Source organism: Acinonyx jubatus, chromosome F2, assembly GCF_027475565.1.
Source record: "Acinonyx jubatus isolate Ajub_Pintada_27869175 chromosome F2, VMU_Ajub_asm_v1.0, whole genome shotgun sequence".
NCBI classification, from domain to species: Eukaryota; Metazoa; Chordata; class Mammalia; order Carnivora; family Felidae; genus Acinonyx; species Acinonyx jubatus.
Genome location: NC_069394.1, coordinates 16,230,066 through 16,248,120, shown reverse-complemented (window position 1 = coordinate 16,248,120; position 18,055 = coordinate 16,230,066). Strand labels below are relative to the sequence as shown.

General features: G+C 44.1%; 1 protein-coding gene across 4 annotated transcripts in view; it reads left to right on the top strand.

Moving 5' to 3' along the window:
• Positions 1 to 18,055, top strand: part of FER1L6 (fer-1 like family member 6) — a 155,496-nt gene that overhangs the window by 118,973 nt on the left and 18,468 nt on the right. For all 4 annotated transcript variants that reach the window (XR_008292528.1, XM_027063947.2, XM_053208155.1 and 1 more), the window contains 6 exons: positions 3,755 to 3,882; positions 7,944 to 8,114; positions 10,556 to 10,716; positions 12,512 to 12,654; positions 15,148 to 15,236; positions 15,723 to 15,821. Coding sequence is in view for 3 of the 4 variants with exons in the window: in XM_027063947.2 (XP_026919748.2) it covers positions 3,755 to 3,882; positions 7,944 to 8,114; positions 10,556 to 10,716; positions 12,512 to 12,654; positions 15,148 to 15,236; positions 15,723 to 15,821 (791 nt within the window). In the remaining variant the exon portion in view is untranslated. The remainder of the gene's footprint in view (positions 1 to 3,754; positions 3,883 to 7,943; positions 8,115 to 10,555; positions 10,717 to 12,511; positions 12,655 to 15,147; positions 15,237 to 15,722; positions 15,822 to 18,055) is intronic.

Sequence of the window (18,055 nt, the reverse complement as noted above, 5' to 3'; positions counted from 1 at the left end):
CCACCCTTATGACCTCATAGATCTTTAATTAGCTCCCTAAAGTCCCTATCTCCAAATACAGTCACATTAAGGGTTAGGGCTTCAACACAGCATTTTGAGAACACACACTGCAAACCATAACAGGGGTATGAAGTTTGGTTGGTAACATGCACATTTGCTGGCTTTTCACTTACGGAAGATACTTCCCGGGCAGGTAAGACAGCTCTGGGTGGCTTCATTTGCTCTCTGTGGTTGCCTGATAGCTGGAGAGAAAACCAAATTAAGGCTGGAACAGGAAGCTCACAGGCAAGAGAGCAGAACCAGGGCTGACCAGGGCAGCCGTCACTGCGAAGTCCTCCCCCGTGGCGATGCCTCTCCACTGTTGCAGTGAGAAATTTCATTTTGAGTGTACTTCCAAGAAAAATATTGCTTCTGCTCTAGGCTTCTTGCTTTCTGATAATGAGAGCACTATACTTTTTTTTCTTTTTGTAAGTTTTTGTTTAAAGTCCAGTTAGTTAACCTACAGTGTAATATTGTTTCAGGTGTACAATTTGGTGATTCAACACTTCCATACATCACGCGGTGCTCATTAGGACAAGTGCCCTCCTTAATCCCCATCCCCTGTTTCCCCCCGTCCCCCCACCCGCCTCCCCTCTGGCAACCAGCAGTTTCGTCTCTGCAGTTAAGAGTCTGTTTCTTGGTGGAGAGCACTACACTTTGATTATGAAACTTTTTGACCTGATTGCCTGGAAGCTTGGGGCCAGATCTAATTTTCAATCAAAGCAAATCTCTGCTGAGCCTTTGTGGCTCATGTATTTGTTTTCATCTCCTGCCCTTGGAGTTGATTTTCATAATCTTATTTGATTGCAGTAGTCTTATTTTATACCAAGTCCTTGCTTAAATTGCCTACACCCTTTTTTAGAAACATAAATGAAGCATAAAACAAAGATAAATTATTTGCTAATACTCAGGGAAAATGAAAATGTTGCCTTTCCATGATGCGGTCCCCATGTGTCCTCTGCAGCACCATGTGTCTGGCATGTTCTAATCATCAAGGATGTGGTGATCAAAACAAAACAAAACAAAACAAAACAAAATAAAACAAAACAAAACAGGGTCTCTGCCCTCAAGGAAGTGACAATCTAGTTGGAAAGATTAGAAGTACTTATAAAGAATCATTGGCAGTTCTGGGTCATCTATATTAAACACCCACCCATAGGATAGTTTAGACTACCTTTTCAACATTTTGTTCAGGAGGTCACTCATGGCGTGGGAGAGATCATTAATATGCATTCCTCAGGAAGCAGACCCTGTGTTCAAATAACTTTGAGAAATAGTGCACATAATTATTTTTCCCTTTCCCAACCCCTGAGATGCACAAAGCCCATTAGCACATTCAAAGTATGAGAGAATTCCAGAAGGAAAGAAGCCTATTTATTGAATATTTAGCAGCATTTCCTAAACTTCTTGCCCCACACCTTTATTCCCCCCTCTGCAGAAAATCCCACAGAACTATGGTTCTTTGGAGCATATTTTGGGGAATCCAGAAATAGAGGGTAGGAACAGTAGGAAGGAGAGGGAGAAATATCTTGGACCACAGAGATTGGAGAGGATTATTATTTATTTGCTCATTCGGCAAATATCCACAGCACGCATTTCATGTGTCTGGTATCCTATAGACAAAGGCCAGGAGTACAGATGAGGCTCCTGCTCAGGAAGCAGCATGGGGGTGGGAGGGTGTGGGCTGGAACTGGAGGATGGGCGGGGCTTGGACAAATGGAGAGTAAGTTGGTGGTGGCCCTGGTTGCAGAGAAGATAGATTCCCTGCAATTAGGGACAGTCAGTGAGTTTCACTGGCAGTGCTAGTAACAGTGATTGTGTGATTTGCTGTCTCACGCTAAGATTTAATCAACGAACTAAATAAAGGTTAATTTCGTTTAATGAAACATCCAAAAATGTAAAAAATAATACGACTTAAAAGTTACATCGAAAAAGAAATCAAATCTCCTCACCTCTGCAATTCTATGCCCAGAAATAACTTACGTTTCTTATGAATATGTAAACACATCCAGATCCATAGTTGACCCTTGAACAACATAGTGGTGAGGGGTGTCAACCCCTCTTAGTGGAAAATCTATGTATAACTTTTGACCCCCCCCAAACTTACCTCCTAATAGCCCACTGTTGACCGGAAGCCTTCCTGATTACATAGACAGTCAATTAACATGTATTGTGTATATCATTTGTATTATATACTGTATTCTTACAGTAAAGTAGGTTAAGTGTCTCACTCTTGATTTCAGCTCAGGTCGTGGTCTCACGGTTCGTGAGTTCGAGCCCCGCGTCGGGCTCTGTGCTGACAGTGTGGAGCCTGCTTGGGATTCTCTCACTCCCTCTCTCTCTGCCCTCCCCCACTCATGTTGTCTCTCTCTCTCTCAAATAAATAAACATTTAAAAAAATCATAAGGAATAGAAAATACATTTACAGTATTATGCTGTATTTATTGAAAAAAAACCTATGTGTAAGTGGACCTGCACAGTTTAAACCCATGTTTTTAAGAATCAACTGTATTTATACTAGTCTATAGCTACATCCAAGTATTTACTTAACAGAGTCTTGCTTCATGCATTACATAGTAATCTCTCTCTTTTTTTTTAAGTATCACCTGGATATTTTCCAGATCAGTACATACAGGTGTTCCTCTTTTTTGTAGTAGCCACGTAGTGTTTTCTTGAATTAATGTAGTATCCATTTATTCATCCTTTCAACAAATCCTAAGACCCTGTTCTAGGTCCTGGAGATAATATAATGAATGCGATAGACCGTGCTCTTGCTCTGATGGAGATTACATACCAGCCAGGGGTGGTGTGGGGATGAAGACAGCATAAAAAATCAACAGAGGAACGGATAAATGAGATAAATGTCAGAGATAACTGCCACGTAAAGAATTAAAATTCGATGATGTGGCGAGAGCAAATGAGGAAAGGGGTGTTTTGGATTGAGTTTCTCCCTAAGTAATTGACACACAGGTTGTTTACAAATGTGGCTCTTAAACAGTGCCCAAATGAACACCCTGGAAAATAGAGCTCTGTGTGCTTCTACATTCCATCTGTAGGCCAGAGTCCTAAAAATAGGATCGTTTCTCACTCAGCTCTCATCTCTGCAGAATTTCTCCATTTTATCACTCCTCTCCAGCCCCCTCGCCGGGTCTTCCCTTACAAAGCATTTCCCTGTGGTGAATTTAGGCCCAGCTTGTCTGGAAGCAGACCTCACTCTGAGAAACAGACCATTACTCACCTGGCCAGTGCTAAATGCAGGCCTGATGGAGTCATGGATTCAGAGCCCATCAGTTGTGGGGTGAGCCTTTAGGTGCCCCCTTCCCCATGATTTTACGGATAGATGCCCAAGATCACATAAGACATGGGATCAGAACTCAAAGTCATGCCTTCTGGCTCCTGTCCAGCATGGTGCTCGTTACTCTGTCAAGTGCTACTTTCCACTGGGGAGATGACTCTAGGGAAAGTTCGACTTGAGAAAAGCTGATAAGTTTTCTTTCAGCGGCAGAATGGAGAGGCTAAAGCGGTGGTTCTTAACCTTGGCTGCACACTAGAATCATCTAGAGAGCTTCTAAAAGTCCCAAAGCTCAAGGCCGATTAAATTAGAATCTGCGGATGGGACGCGGGCATCCATATTTTTTAAAACTCCCAGGTGATCTGAGTGTGCAGGCAATGTTGAGAACCACTGGGCCACAAGGGTTCTCTTTCTCCTCTCCAGGCATTTAATCTCAGCCCAGCTGATCCGGACGGCAAAGCAGATCCCTACATTGTGATCAAGCTTGGCCAAACAGAAATCAAAGACCGGGACAAATACATCCCCAAACAACTGAACCCAGTATTTGGAAGGTCAGTGGCTATCTGGGTTGTGATGTGCCGTCCTGTGTGCATTTGCTCCTGCTGTGTTTCTGTGGGGGGACTGGTGTGTATGTTGTGTGTCTGAGTGAATGTGGCAAGAGGTTAAGAGCTGACCTCTGCCTTTGGTAACAGCCAATCAAACCTAACCTTAGTGGAGAAGGGCCAGATTGTTTCCTTGGTCCCTTTAGGAATTTGGTTATGCCCACAGTTTTCCAAGAATGGTGTTCCTCGATCTCAAATTTAAGAGGCACCTTGAATGGTCATCAGATTCAGCCTCATTCCTTTGGACAGAGAGATTTCCTTTTTACAAAAGGCAAGTGCAGCCCAGAAAGGTTTAGAAACTTATTCAAGTTCACACAGCTCATGAGTAGGGGAGAAGGGGCCACACCTTTGGTTTTTTGTCTCCTATCAAAGGGATTTTCCATCCTATAATTTTGCAGCTCGTTTGAGGTGACCCCTGAAGTAAACCAACTGAACTGTGTCCTCTGCTTGTGTTTTGCTTTCCTGTGAAGTGTTACAACAGGCGTTGCATTTGTGCATGTTCAGGTGGATGAGGTGTTCTCTGGTTCACACAACCCTACTGCCCCTGTTTGTCTTCTAACAGGAGGCGGCACGTTTGTGTTCTCTCCTTGGGTTTGTGGACCTGCTACCTATGGAGTCAGGTAGATGTGGGTTACGTTCTGCCACGTATAGGCTGTGTAACTTTATGCAGGAGACTTAACCTCTCTGATCCCAGTTTTTCGATCAAACACTAATAATGACACTTGACTCCCAGTGACCTTTAAATGATTAAACATACAGCACGTTGTCCCCACTAGCACATAGTTGATACTTAGAACACATTTGCTTCCTTCCTCTCCCCCGTGATAATCATTTTAGCAATGGATTCGTCCTAACTTTATTCAATTTCTCTTTTTCTTGCATAACAAGGAGCGTGAGATGAACTCTCCATCAGCCTCGTTTAGGTTCATTTACACTTTGGTGATCACAGTGGGCCCTCTGACATTTGATCAGAACCAACCTCTTAACACTTTATTGCTCTGGAGGAAATGAAGCAATAAATGATCTTGCCTGTTCCCATTAATGAGAATGAGTAAAACAGTGGTGCCAGGGAAACTTGCCCTTGCTTCCCTGATGCAGAGATGACCTTTATTATTGCCTTCCTTTTCTGTAACTAGCACTTCATTTCCCAGGTCCTTTGTAGTCACTTTTTATTAGCTACCTCAGTGCCATGAATTAGACTGGTTTCATGACCCTCATTTATGGCTGTGGTAAACAAAAGAAGAGGATGATGGAATATTCCCTCCAGCCTCTGGCACGGTGGTACCTCTTCTGGAAGCCCTCCATGCCTAGATGTTTTGTTGGACGCGTTTCTCATTGTTACTCAGGGACAGAATTTGCTGGCTCAGTCCTGCGTGTTCCAGCAGGCAAAGTAGAGGGCCCCTGTGCCTGACCTGGGGTCTGGGGGATCCCTCTTTGTAACCTCACTGAATGAGGATGTCACAGGCTCCACCCCGTGATGCCCCCGGCACCTTGCCTGCTTTCCTTTCCTTCATAGTCTCTGACATACCTTGATATGCTTCTGTGTTTTTTGGCTGTCGCTCATCTCCCCACAAGAGGGTAAGCTCCATGTGAGCAGGGACTTGGTCTAGTCTGTTCAATGCTGCATCCCTAGGACCTACAACAGAGCAGATAAATGCTCATCAAGTATTTGTAGAAAGAATGCATGAATGGATGAACAGATGGATGGACGAACCTTCAGTTTCCAGTCAGATTTAATGGGCCCTGCCACTCTGCATCATCCTGAGGTGGTGCATGTCCACAGACTTTGGCATTTCCTCATTTTCTTAACTCACAGTGCCTGGCACACAGTGAGTGCATAATAAACGTCAAATGAACAAATGAATACATAAAAGAATGGATGAATGGGACATCTTTCCTCTGAAGCTTAGAGGTACTGAAGTGTTTCAATAAGGCCCCATTTTTACCCATTTCATGATGCTTTCCCTCTCTCTTTCTTTTTTTTTAAGTCATTTCTATACCCAACGTGGGTCTCAAACTCACAACCCTGAGATCAAGAGTCGCATGCTCCTCTGACTGAGCCAGCCAGGTGTCCCAAGGCCTCCTCATTTCTCAACCACCGTTATATTTAGAGGTAGTATCTCATTGGCACACAAGTTGATATAAGCCTAGCTTTTCCCCCAGTGACTGGAAGTCCAACCATGGTGAGCTATTTTGGGTAGCTCTCTTAATGACACCCCAGTGAAAAGTCAGGAGAGGTTAATCTATGAACACTCCACTTGGGAAGACGGACCAAAGCAACTGGGTCTTCTGTCATGGTTGCCAGGGTAGTTAAGCACTTAACAAGTCTTCCTTGCTGGTAGCAGCTGTGTGACAGCCAGCCCCAGAGATAGTGGCTGGAGACTTCCTTGTGAGACACGTCCAGAATATCAAGTATAGTTGGGAATCGACATCTTGGAGCCCCAGGCAATGCTGTGCCTTCCAGTGGAAGACACGTGGGTTTCTTCCCCGCACAGCCCTATCTCTAGACCTGCCGAGTCTGTTACAGTCAGTGGAGCTGTGGTGTTTTTGCTTCTTTCTCTCGGGAGAGGGTTAATTGGCTCAGGGCTGTGCTGGGATTGGAGTGGCTGCCACAGTGGAGGGTGAGAGCCAGGGCTAAGTGGGTCTGACCGCAAGGCAGCAGCCCAGACAGGCCTGCGGACGTGGAAGGAAGTAACGGGGCCTTCCATTCTCCCTTCCTTCCCTTCTCCTCTTGGCCCCTCACTCACAGACCAGCCCACCCCACCTGTCCCAGGGCAGCCAGAGTTAGAAACAGCTGGAGAACACTGGTGCGTCCTTGACTATGCTTTCGAAAAGACACTTCGCCAAATCCACTCAAAACATATTTCTTAATTATCTCCTCTAATGCTCAGCAGCATGGATAACACATTGTCCCAGAAAACCCCACAGCACTGTTTCTCCTTTCAGCACCTTGCATTGGTGTGGCATCAGGGAATGAGCTCAGAGCTAGGGGGTCAGGGAGCTGGCACTGATCCTAGTTTGACCTGATTAATGGTCAGGTGCAGGCAAGTCACTTATGTTCTCTGGGTTTCAATTTCCTTATCTGTAAAGTGAAGAGGTTGGATATGCTGATCCCTGAGATCCCTTCCAGTTCAGAGGAACATTCAGTTGTGTGCTCTCTGCAGGAGAAGCAAGGGCTTCAGCAATGCAGCTGAAGGAGGCAGGTCTCTGTTGTCGAGGGGCTCAGAATTTTCCAGAGATGGCTTTGTAGTCCTGCAATTCTGTTTTTGGGATTTTCCATCTTCCAAGGGGTTTTCATTTAAAACAAACTCAGCTGACGTTCCCTGACAAAGGAACAATGTAGGGGAAAGGGAATGGCAGTGATTGGGGACCAGTTGAACACCTGGACGCTAAATGTGTGGTTTGTGTGAACAATATCACATGTAACGACCATGCTATATTGCAAAGAAGACATATTGATCCCCACTTACACATAAGGAGGCTGAGAGGGATGAAATAACTTTCCCAAAGTTTTAAACCTGGGAAGTTACAGATTCAAATCCAGAATTAGAAGTTAGGGGACACCTGGGTGGCTCAGTCGTTTGAACTTCTAACTCTTGATCTCCATTCGGGTCTTGATCTCAGGTTTGTGAGTTCAAGCCCCACGATGGGCTCCCCGCTGGGCATGGAGCCTACTTTAAAAAAAAAAGAAAAAGAAAACATTGGAAGCCAGTTCTGTTCAAGAGCAAACCCTCCAGATTTTTCACACCCATCTTGCCGTCACCCTGGATGATTGCAGGGTACAGCCCATGGAAGGGGAGACTATGGGCTACTGGAAACTGACCACAGAATTGGAAATTGATCGAATCTCAATGAAACGCTAAACCAAATAAATACCTGCTAAGTATTCGTTGAGTTGCTGAGTGTTGAGCGAGTTCGTGAGAACCACAGGCTAGCTAAAAGCAGAGCTGGCAGACGCTCCCTGTGTTGCCAGATGCTGTTGACTCCTAATGCCTTTACTTGGACCACAGGTCATTTGAGATCCAGGCCACGTTCCCGAAGGAGTCCCTGCTCTCCATCCTCATCTACGACCATGACATGATCGGGACAGACGACCTCATTGGCGAGACCCGGATCGACCTGGAGAGCCGCTTCTACAGCAGACACCGAGCCATCTGTGGCCTGCAGAGCCAGTACGAGATGTAGGTTCTTCCTACGGGGAGCTGGGAGGTGGGGGCGTGGGGAGGGGGGGCACTGCTGGTGTTCAGCAGCCGTGCCTCACACCGGCCTGCTCTGGGAAGGCCAGCTGGAATGTGCCAGGGGGGTTCCATGTCAGCAGGGCTGGTTGGGGAAATCGTTCACTGAACTCCAGGGTTGAGGCTGGGGAGGCAGTGCTGATTCAGAACCCAGGGCAGGGTCTTCAAGAGTCAAGAGCTGAATTATACACGTTCACTCAATTGGCCGGGCCCAGTGGGCAGACTTGCCTGGCGAAGACTGACGTTAGGAGAATTATTAGCAGAATACCAATACCCAAATCCCAGTCAATTATAATGAACTCTCCTGAGTGCTTGGGACATGGCAGACACTCCACCTCATTCAGTTCTCTCAAGCCCGTGAGGTGCTATCCCTGCCTTACAAAGAGGGACGAGTGGACCCAGCTCTCGCTCTTTACAATGATTTTGAATTCTGCTTCATTTCGAAGTATAGACTATCAGCTCTATATTTCTTTAAGTGTGTTTTATCTGATATCTCCAGAAAAAATAAAAATCTTATGAATGTCAGCCAGGAAAACATAAAAACATTCATTAGATGTCCGTGGTGTAATTTTAGAAATATTTGTCTTGAATGTAAAATAACATGTACTCATTGCAGAAAATCGAGGAAATACAGAAAAGCACAAAGTTATGCTCAAACTATTCCACTCAGACATAACTTATATAAAAAAAAAGTCTGCAGTATTTCCTTTCAGGATTTTTCCTATGCCATTTTCCCCCAAAGTTGGCCTCATACTATCTATCCATGTCATTTTGTAAGCTGCTTGTTGTCACCTACTCTTGTGAGCATTGGTGACACTAATTTAGTGTCATTAAGTATTTTTTGAAATCATTATTTTGATAGCCTAGAAATCCAGGTCAGTTTTGGGGACTTTGGTGAATGTATAACACCCCCCTCCGCCCCCGCCCCCGCCCCGGGGTGTTTACACATCCAAAGTACCTGAGAAGGTGCCCTTCAGAGAATGGTTGGCTCTTCTCGCTCTGAAGTCAGGGGAGGAAGCCACAGGCCGTGTCTCAGTGTGGTGTCTCTTCTGTTCAGAAGAATTCCTGATGGCAGAACTAACAGAGAGCAGGGTAGTTTAGTCAAGGGAGTTACAACCTTCGTTCGGTACATTTTTAAAAATAGGGGCGCCTGGGTGGCTCAGTCAGTTGAGCATCTGACTCTTGATTTCGGCTCAGGTCACGAGCTCACGATTTGTGGGTTGTAGCTCCACATGGGGCTCCGTGCTGGCAGCATGGAGCCTGCTTAGGATTCTTTCTCTCCCTCTCTCTGCCCCTTCCCCACTCATGCCTGTGCTCTCTTTCTCGGAAGAAATAAACTTAACACAAATAGATGAGAGCCCCCCCCCCCAGGAGCACCCCCAAACAAAACCAAACAAGAGCACCTGTTTCTGGGGAGGCCTGTGTATGTATGGCTCTGGGCATGGCTTGGATGAAGTTTTCAGGATCCTCATGCCTCTGGCACAATGTAGGAAAACCACTTTATAGTTAAGTTTTGATTGATTTAAATACTTAAGTTTCATTCTGATGGATCCTGTGTCCCAATGAGCAGAGAAGTCAAGCTCGTCTTGGTCGTGGCTCATAGGGAGCATTTCATTGCGAGTTAATATTTTTTAACCAAACAGCTGGTGTTTAAGGGAAGAAGGGGTTGGGAAGATTGAGAAACTAACCACCAGAAAAATCCCTGATTAGAGAAACAGCACACCTAGACTCGCTATACCTGTGACATGAGCCTCCACTAGGATTTTGGTGGGGGAAGACGGGGAGAAAGGAGCAAAGAAATTGAAGGGATGAGCTAGGCTTTCCTCTTAGAAGAAGTAGTCAAATGGCACTTCCGCAAGGGACAGGACAAAGGCAGAACTGCATGCCAAGAAACCCATAGGGACAGAGAGCAGATGGCTGGCTGCCAATGGCTGAGGAGAGGCAGGGACTAAGGAACAACCACTTAGTGGGTACAGGTGTTCTTTTGGGGTGATGAAAAGTTTTTGAAACTGGACAGTGGTTGCACAACATTATGAATGTACTGATGCCACTGAGTTGCTCAATTTTATGTTATGTGAATTTCCCCTCAATTTTTTTAAGGTACATTGCTAAAACAAAAACAAAAGCAAAACCAAGAACTACCTTAGTGGACTTTTATGTCAAGCTACTCAGAAGTCCTGCCTTTCATACGAGCATGCAGATGCTGAGGTATTGACCACCACAGAGAGAAAACAAAACAAAACACATTAGCCCCAAGTGTATGGAGCGGCAAGAAATCGGAAGGAAACCACGGATCCCACGTCGGTGGTCCTTTTACTGGATACCTTGAGGGTGTCCTCCCAGGGGAAGGCAGGCCTCACCCTATCCATCCTTCCTCCTCTTTTCAGAGAAGGATACAATGCCTGGAGAGACACCTCCAAACCCACCGAGATCCTCACGAAGCTCTGCAAAGACAATAAACTGGATGGACCCTACTTTCGCCCTGGGAAAATACAGATAGGAAACCAGGTCTTTTCTGGAAAAACAGTCTTCACGGAGGAGGACACTGGTAACTCCCACAGTGTAGCCTGCTGATGTTGCTTTTCTTTTAAAAAGCCTGCTCCGGTGGTATTTCTGGCTGGGGACTGCAGTCATCTATTGTAAAGTCATTCATGCTCGTGGCAGAAAATCACTCCTAATCCTCAAATTCAGAAATAAGCATGCTGCATGCTGGTGTTATGACAATTCTCCTTTGTTCCTCAAACCGTTATTTATAATATTCCCTTTTAAGGCTGTGTCCTTTATTTACATTGTGTCCATTTTTTTTTTTTGTTTGGACAATGCTACCATGAACTTCCTCATACCTATTTTTGCACACTTCTGATATTTTTATAGCACGTATCACCTAAATAGGAGTGTTGCGTTGGAAGGTTAGGCAGTAACCTCAAAATAAATATTATATAAGGTAAATCACTGGACACGATCCAAATTACCCTCACACATATTATACCAGCAACTCTCTTACTTCGCTACCAAGAAGCAGATTTTCCGTATAACATACTGGGACATACCAGGAAGATCCCAGGGAGGCTTTCTTAAACTTTGGACGAGAAAAGAAAAGCCACGTTTACTTTAACGACGCAGAACAATTCTTGTAATGCCGTTCCAGCCCATTTGATGCAAATCCATAGGTGCCAGGCTACATACCTGCAAAACCTAGGTTCAGAGCGTCCGATGCCGAGAACCCAATTAAGGACGTATTTCCGGATCTTTTCACACTGTTATGTTGATCCCACCACTTTGATGCCCACATTTCTTTTCACCTTGTTATTTTAACTTCAGAAACCTCTTGAAGGTTTTTGCAGGCAGAGTACTTGACATTTGAATAGTGTGTTAATAACAGATTAATGAATTTTTGTTGAGAAAAATAGTTTTTCACAATATACTCTATTAAAGCCAATTTCGTTCCTTGGTCCATATTCTACAGTTCACGATGAAACCATGTTTTTGCCCGCCAGAAATCTGAAAGGATGTTCATCAAATCTGTACTCGGCTGATTAAACTTTATGACAAAAGATTTAGTTCATTGATTATGTGTTCATTCCCATCAACTTTTACTGATTGTAATTATTGCTGTTATGGGATCTGCCTGTGTGTGTGGCCTTTTTCTAAAACCAAGCTCAACTTCCAGATGTCAAGTTAGGCCATTCTGAACTTTATCAAAACAATTTGATTTTTTTCCAACAATTTTTGTGTTATTTTTGCAAGTACTTTTTCTACCAGTAGTTTTTATTACGTATTGCCTTCTTTGATAAGATGACAGATCAGAGAACCTTTCCTATGAGCAGGTGTGTTGCTAGAAAGGAGCAACAATGAGGAAAGACAAGACCTCCATGAACACATATTGTGTGATTTCACCACCTTGTTCAGGGTCACCCTGATTCACCAGGCCCTCTCACACTATGGCATTAGCAAACAATCTTAAATCTCCAGGAAATATACCCTTTCCAGTGTCTTGAAGCCAAGCTTGTAGTTCATAGACTCTAGAGAAATCTGATTCAAGGGGCAAATGGAGCCCCGGACTCTGAGACCTTGACTGCTCTCTGGTCTTCTTCTCAACCCATCTCACTTCCCATTCTCTAAACCTCCTGTCTCTTTCCCTTCCCTTCCCTTCACTCCACCCCTACCTCTTTCCATTCTCTTTTTGTCCTTGTTCTCTTTTGCTCTTTTGCTCTCTCCCTGTGCCTCAATATACTTATTTAACCTTTAAGGAAGAGTTTAAAAGTGCACCCGACAGCCCATCACTGTTCCATTACAAGCACTTATAGCTGACAACTGTCTTTATTTCTTTTTCTTCCATGCAGATGAGACGGTGGAGTCTTACGAGCACCTGGCCCTCAGGGTTTTACATTCTTGGGAGGATATACCAGAGGTTGGGTGTAGACTGGTTCCTGAGCACATAGAAACTCGGCCGCTGTACCACAAGGATAAGCCAGGAATGGAGCAGGTAGTGGCCAAGGCAGTTCTGGCCCCAACTGGAGTGTTCACCCCCAAGGAATAGGGCTTCATCCCTAAAAGTTAATCTTATGTGCCCTAGAATAATGGTTCTCAACCAGGGACAATTTTGCCTCCCTGCCCTAAACATTTAGCAATGTCTGGAAATATTTTTGGTTGTCTCATGTGAGTGGGGGTACTATTGGCATCTAGTGGGTAGAGGTCAGAGATGCAACTAGACATCCCATGGTGCACGGACGGCCTTCTGCAACAAAGAATTATTCAGCCCAAAATGTCAATAATGTTGAGGGTGAGAAGTTCTGCCCTAAAGCCAGAGTTGGATTTAGTGCTTTTTGCTTTTTTAATGGATTTGAGTTATCAAACTCTGGAAAGAATGCTGATATTTGAGAAGCCAAAAGACCTTGTCCAGAATCTATCAGTAACTTCACAGTTCACTAGTTTTCCCAGAGAAGCAATAGCTGGTGACTTATTTTGAAGAACTGGCAAGAGGAAGTGTGTGGAAAAAATAACCAGAGATATGGGTTATGAGTGAAAAGGGAAGAGAAGATCAACTTTATTAAGAGCCTTCTTAATATGTACTTATTAATCATAGGTACATAATTAATATGTACTTATGTACTAAGCCCTTTACATAAAATCTCACCTAATTAGGATGACCATAGAATTGTTTATCCAAATGATGACCATTTTCAGAGTGAAAGAGGCCACCAGGGACACCACCAGGATTTTCCTAGACAAGTAGGGGCATGTGGACCACCTTACTCTTACTCCTTAATGCAGCCTCATGATGTACTTACTATGATCCTTACTTTTAAGATGAAGACATTGAGGTTCAGAGAGTTTAAGTAACTTGCTCAAAGTTAATCGGCAGCTAAGTAGTAGAGCTGGGGTTTTACCCAGGCAGTTTGAGTTATACTCCTGTCCCAGCCCTGGACTCCCTCACTGTGTCACTTGGTCAAAACATACAAGCTTGACTCTAATGGAGCAGGAACACCCACACTGCTATTTCAGTGGTGTTGGGGTGTAGCACTAGTGACAGCACGTGTGGGAGAGTGCCTTGAAAAGATAAGCTCTTATCACATGTAGAAGCCTATGATTGTTTCCTGAAATTTACTACCAGATATTTAAAATCTTTTGGTTACTGGTATCTTTCATTTTACTATGTGGCTGTTTGGTTACAAGTGAACGTTGATATCTCTTTAGGATTGTAATCCTTCGTTAATTGGTCCTTCTCTTCCCAAATGCTCTTTGCTGACATTGTCCCTTCCCCAGGAAAGCTCTTGTCTTTTCTAGCCAAAGCCTCTCCTTCACCTAAATCCTACAAATCCTCCCTGCTCTGTTGGAAGCCTGCCTGCCTTCCTTCCTTCCTTCCTTCCTTCCTTCCTTCCTTCTTCTTTCCTTTCCTTCCTTCCTTCCTTCCTTCCTTCCTTCCTTCCTTCCTTCCTTCCTTCTTCTTTTCCTTCCTTCCTTCCTTCCTTCCTTCCTTCCTTCCTTCCTTCCTTCCTTCTTCTTTCCCTTCCTTCCTTCCTTCTCTTCCTTCCATTCTCCTTCCTTCCTTTCTCCTTCCTTCCTCCTTCCTTCCTTCCTTCTTTCCTTCCTTCCTTCCATCCTAACTTCCCTTCCTTCCTTCCCTTCTTTCCCTTCCTTTCTTCTTATAAAATCTCCCCTGACCATCCCAGTCCTTATTGGTCACTCACCTTCTTGCCTGAGCTGATGGAGTACTCAGAATGTATACAACAGAGCTGAGCATTGAATCCACTGCACCTTCTCCCCACATGGGCTCTCGGATCCCTTGCAACAGGGTAAATTCTGATGCATGGAGTCCAAAGCAAGGGATAGGAGGCCTTATTCTGCCACTAGTTAGCCACAGGATTCATATCATTTGACTTCCCTGAGTCTTAGTTGTTTTGTTCTAATGTGTAACAGGGGCAGGTGGCAGGGTAAGCAGTAATGGAGATAATGATGTTAAGGCACATTGGAAACAATGAAGCATGATCCTTCTGACAGATAGTATTATCTTTTTAGTCCTTAGGAGTTTATAGAAAAAGCAGAGTCTCTGGAGTCAACAGACAAAGGTTGAATCCAGACGCTGCTACATATTGTCTGTGTAAGCGTGGGCAAGATGTTTTCTCATGTGTCAAGTAGGAATAATAACATCTACCCACTGAGGATATTGGGAGAATTGATGTAATGTTTATCAAATACACAGCACTGTGTCTACCACATTGTAGGTGCTCAATAAGGGTTAGCTTATCCTTTACCTTCTTCTTAACATATGCTCTAATTCTTAGCAGAAATGTAAGTTCTGTCTTTGTCAACAAATATTCTAAACATGTATAATATGAATAATATCCCTATGACATGATAAGATATGATATGATATATAGCTAATATCCATTTCTAGTAAAGGGATATGTTAAAACAATGAAGTCAGTTGCCCATGCAATACCCCCACCAGAGTTAAAGGAGATCTTTTCTTAAAAAGGGCCGCCTGCAGATGTGGGTGGACATGTTTCCCAAAGATATGCCTCAACCTGGACCTCCAGTTGACATTTCGCCAAGGCAACCGAAAGGGTAAGTCATCTGCAGCCCTACATTCAGGGGAAGAGACCATGGTAGCAGACTAAAAGACCATGACATTTGATCAATTACATTGATTCTTGCATTGTAACATCGGTTACATTGATCAGTTGGCACCTGATAATCACATCTCATTCCCATCTGGCCATTTACAGCAGGGGCAAGTGATAGTAATGGTAACAGTGGTGATGATTGAAATGGTGGCCCCTGTTTTATGTAGGGGCTATGGAGCTTCAATATTCTGCAACATTCTGAAAAACATCAGCTAATGGAAGGAATTTCTGCTCAGAGAACTTCATGTCCTTGGTGATTCAAGCTGGGACACTTGGTTTTGATGGAACCAAGACCTTAAGTGTTGATATTTTTGAACTTGGTAATGTTGAGGAAGCCTGTAGACTCACAGGAATTCCAGAATCCCATAGACACCAGCTGGTTCAGCTTTCAAGGTCTTCAGCCTAATGCTGCCTTCCCTTATCCCAGGTATGAATTGAGGGTAATCATCTGGAACACTGAAGATGTCATTTTAGAGGATGAGAATATCTTCACAGGACAAAAGTCAAGTGATATTTATGTTAAAGGGTAAGGTCATCAACAAACTCCATGCCCCCTTTTCTTCCCCTCCTTCCTCCTTTAACCCCTAACTGAACCTATGCCTCCTGGAAGATACTCCTCCCACCTCCCATAGAAGGAGTTCATCTTACTCACCTTCTTAGATAAGGTCACTTTGTCAAATATTCTTTGGTCACTTTGCTAAGAATTATTATCTTATAAAAATATTTTTGTGAGGAAATATTATATAAACATCTCTTTTCAGTGAAATGTTGGATACCTAAGCTTTTTGAGTGACATTCAAAATACCTTTACACCTGAAACAAGTAGAGAGATGTGGCACAAATGATGAGCGATTCAGTGTTAAGGACATTGTAAGACTAATACAGAAGCTAAAAGTCACACCTTACTCTTCGCTAGTTCTACCAAAAGGAAAGATGCCAACCTAGAACTCAGGAAACCACATTTTCCCCCTCTCCCTCCCTCCTTCCCTCTCTCTCTCTCACTCTCTCTCATATTGGCTATGACACAAACACCTTGGTAGGCTTCCTTTGAGCCCTTCATCATGGAGGGAAATGAGATGGTAAAGTGATTCAAACATGTCCCCTTAGATAAAACCCATCTCAGAAGTAGTAAACTCATCTCACCTCGTTTTGGTATCTCTTTGCCTTCTTCAAACAAGAAGCGTTTTTCTTTGTTGACTCCATTTCTAGTGTGCCATTGAATCTTGTCCATTTTGCTTTCCAAATAGTCACCAGCACTGTCCATTCTCCCTGTCTTCACCACACCACAACCATTTCCCTCCATCATTTCTTGCTGGGGCCACCGAAGTACCCATACCATATGGCTTGGTCTCTCCGTATTCACTCTTGACTCTGATAATGTGTTTTCTATGTTGAACCATGGGTTATCTTTTCAAAGCATAATCTGATCAAGTCAACCCTATACTTTAGGCTCTTTAATGACGTTCTATTTTCTCTGGATAAAGATTTAGATCCCTAATATGTCCTAAAGTATCCTGTATGACTAGCCCCTCCTATCTCTACAGCCCCATCTTGTTTTCTGCTCTTTAGGATCTGAGCTTCTTTCCCTTGTTATATGCACATCTCTCAGTGGTGACTTCTGCCACCCCCTCCATCCCTCCGTCCCCTTCCCTCTATGGCTACAGCTCTATGAAGGCAAAGGCCATCTCTGTGTGCTCCCATCACTCCTCTAACAGCTAGCACACTCCTTGGCTCATAATGGATACCACATATAGATTGGCTGAGGGAGCACAATCTTTACCTAAATAATTGCATCCATACTCTGAGTGGTATCACTCCTCTGGGATGTGGAAGTTCTTTATCTTTCCCTGACTTGTGGGGAAGGGATGTCTGCTTTCAGAAAGCAAATGGTTTGGAATTATCAATTAGTTTGAATTAAAAGCACCTATTTGCCCAGTAATTCACCATGGATAAAGCACTAGGGGAAAATGTATTCATCGCAGCTTACTCTAAACTGAGGAGGGAGAGCAGATGACACTAAGAGGAGATAACATTATATATAATTTGGAGGACACAAAGCACTTTACAGCTATTACCTCATATAATTCTTCAGAGCAACCCTATGAACTAGGTGCTGTCATTGCTTCTACTTTCCAAATGAAATAGAGGCACAGAAGGGTTGGATAACTTACCCATGGCTTTCCGGGTAGTAATGGCACAGCCAGGATTAGAATTCAGGTGGGTGCAGACAGGCTTCTACCCTCCGTGCCACATTGATCCAGACCTCTGGGTTTTTGAGGCCCAGAACCAGAGAGGAGGGGGCCAATCATAGGGCTGATACCAGGGGTCTAAACCAGACCAATTAGAGAGGCCCCAGGGCAATGGGTGCAGAGGTGGTACCCTCACTAAGAGTGCCCAGAGGGAAACTCAGATTACACTTTCCCTTCACATTTCCTGAGTTTTCCCTCTTCTTTTTAAAAATTTTTTTTTAACGTTTATTTATTTTTGAGACAGAGAGACAGAGCATGAACGGGGGAGGGTCTGAGAGAGAGGGAGACACAGAATCTGAAACAGGCTCCAGGCTCTGAGCTGTCAGCACAGAGCCGTATGCAGGGTTCGAACCCACGAACCGTGAGATCATGACCTGAGCCGAAGTCGGATGCTTAACCGACTGAGCCACCCAGGCGCCCCTTCCCTCTTTTTTTTTTTTAATGTTTATTTATTTGTTTTGAGAGAGAGAGAGAGGGAGGGGCAGAGAGAGAGTGGGAGAGAGAGAGAGAG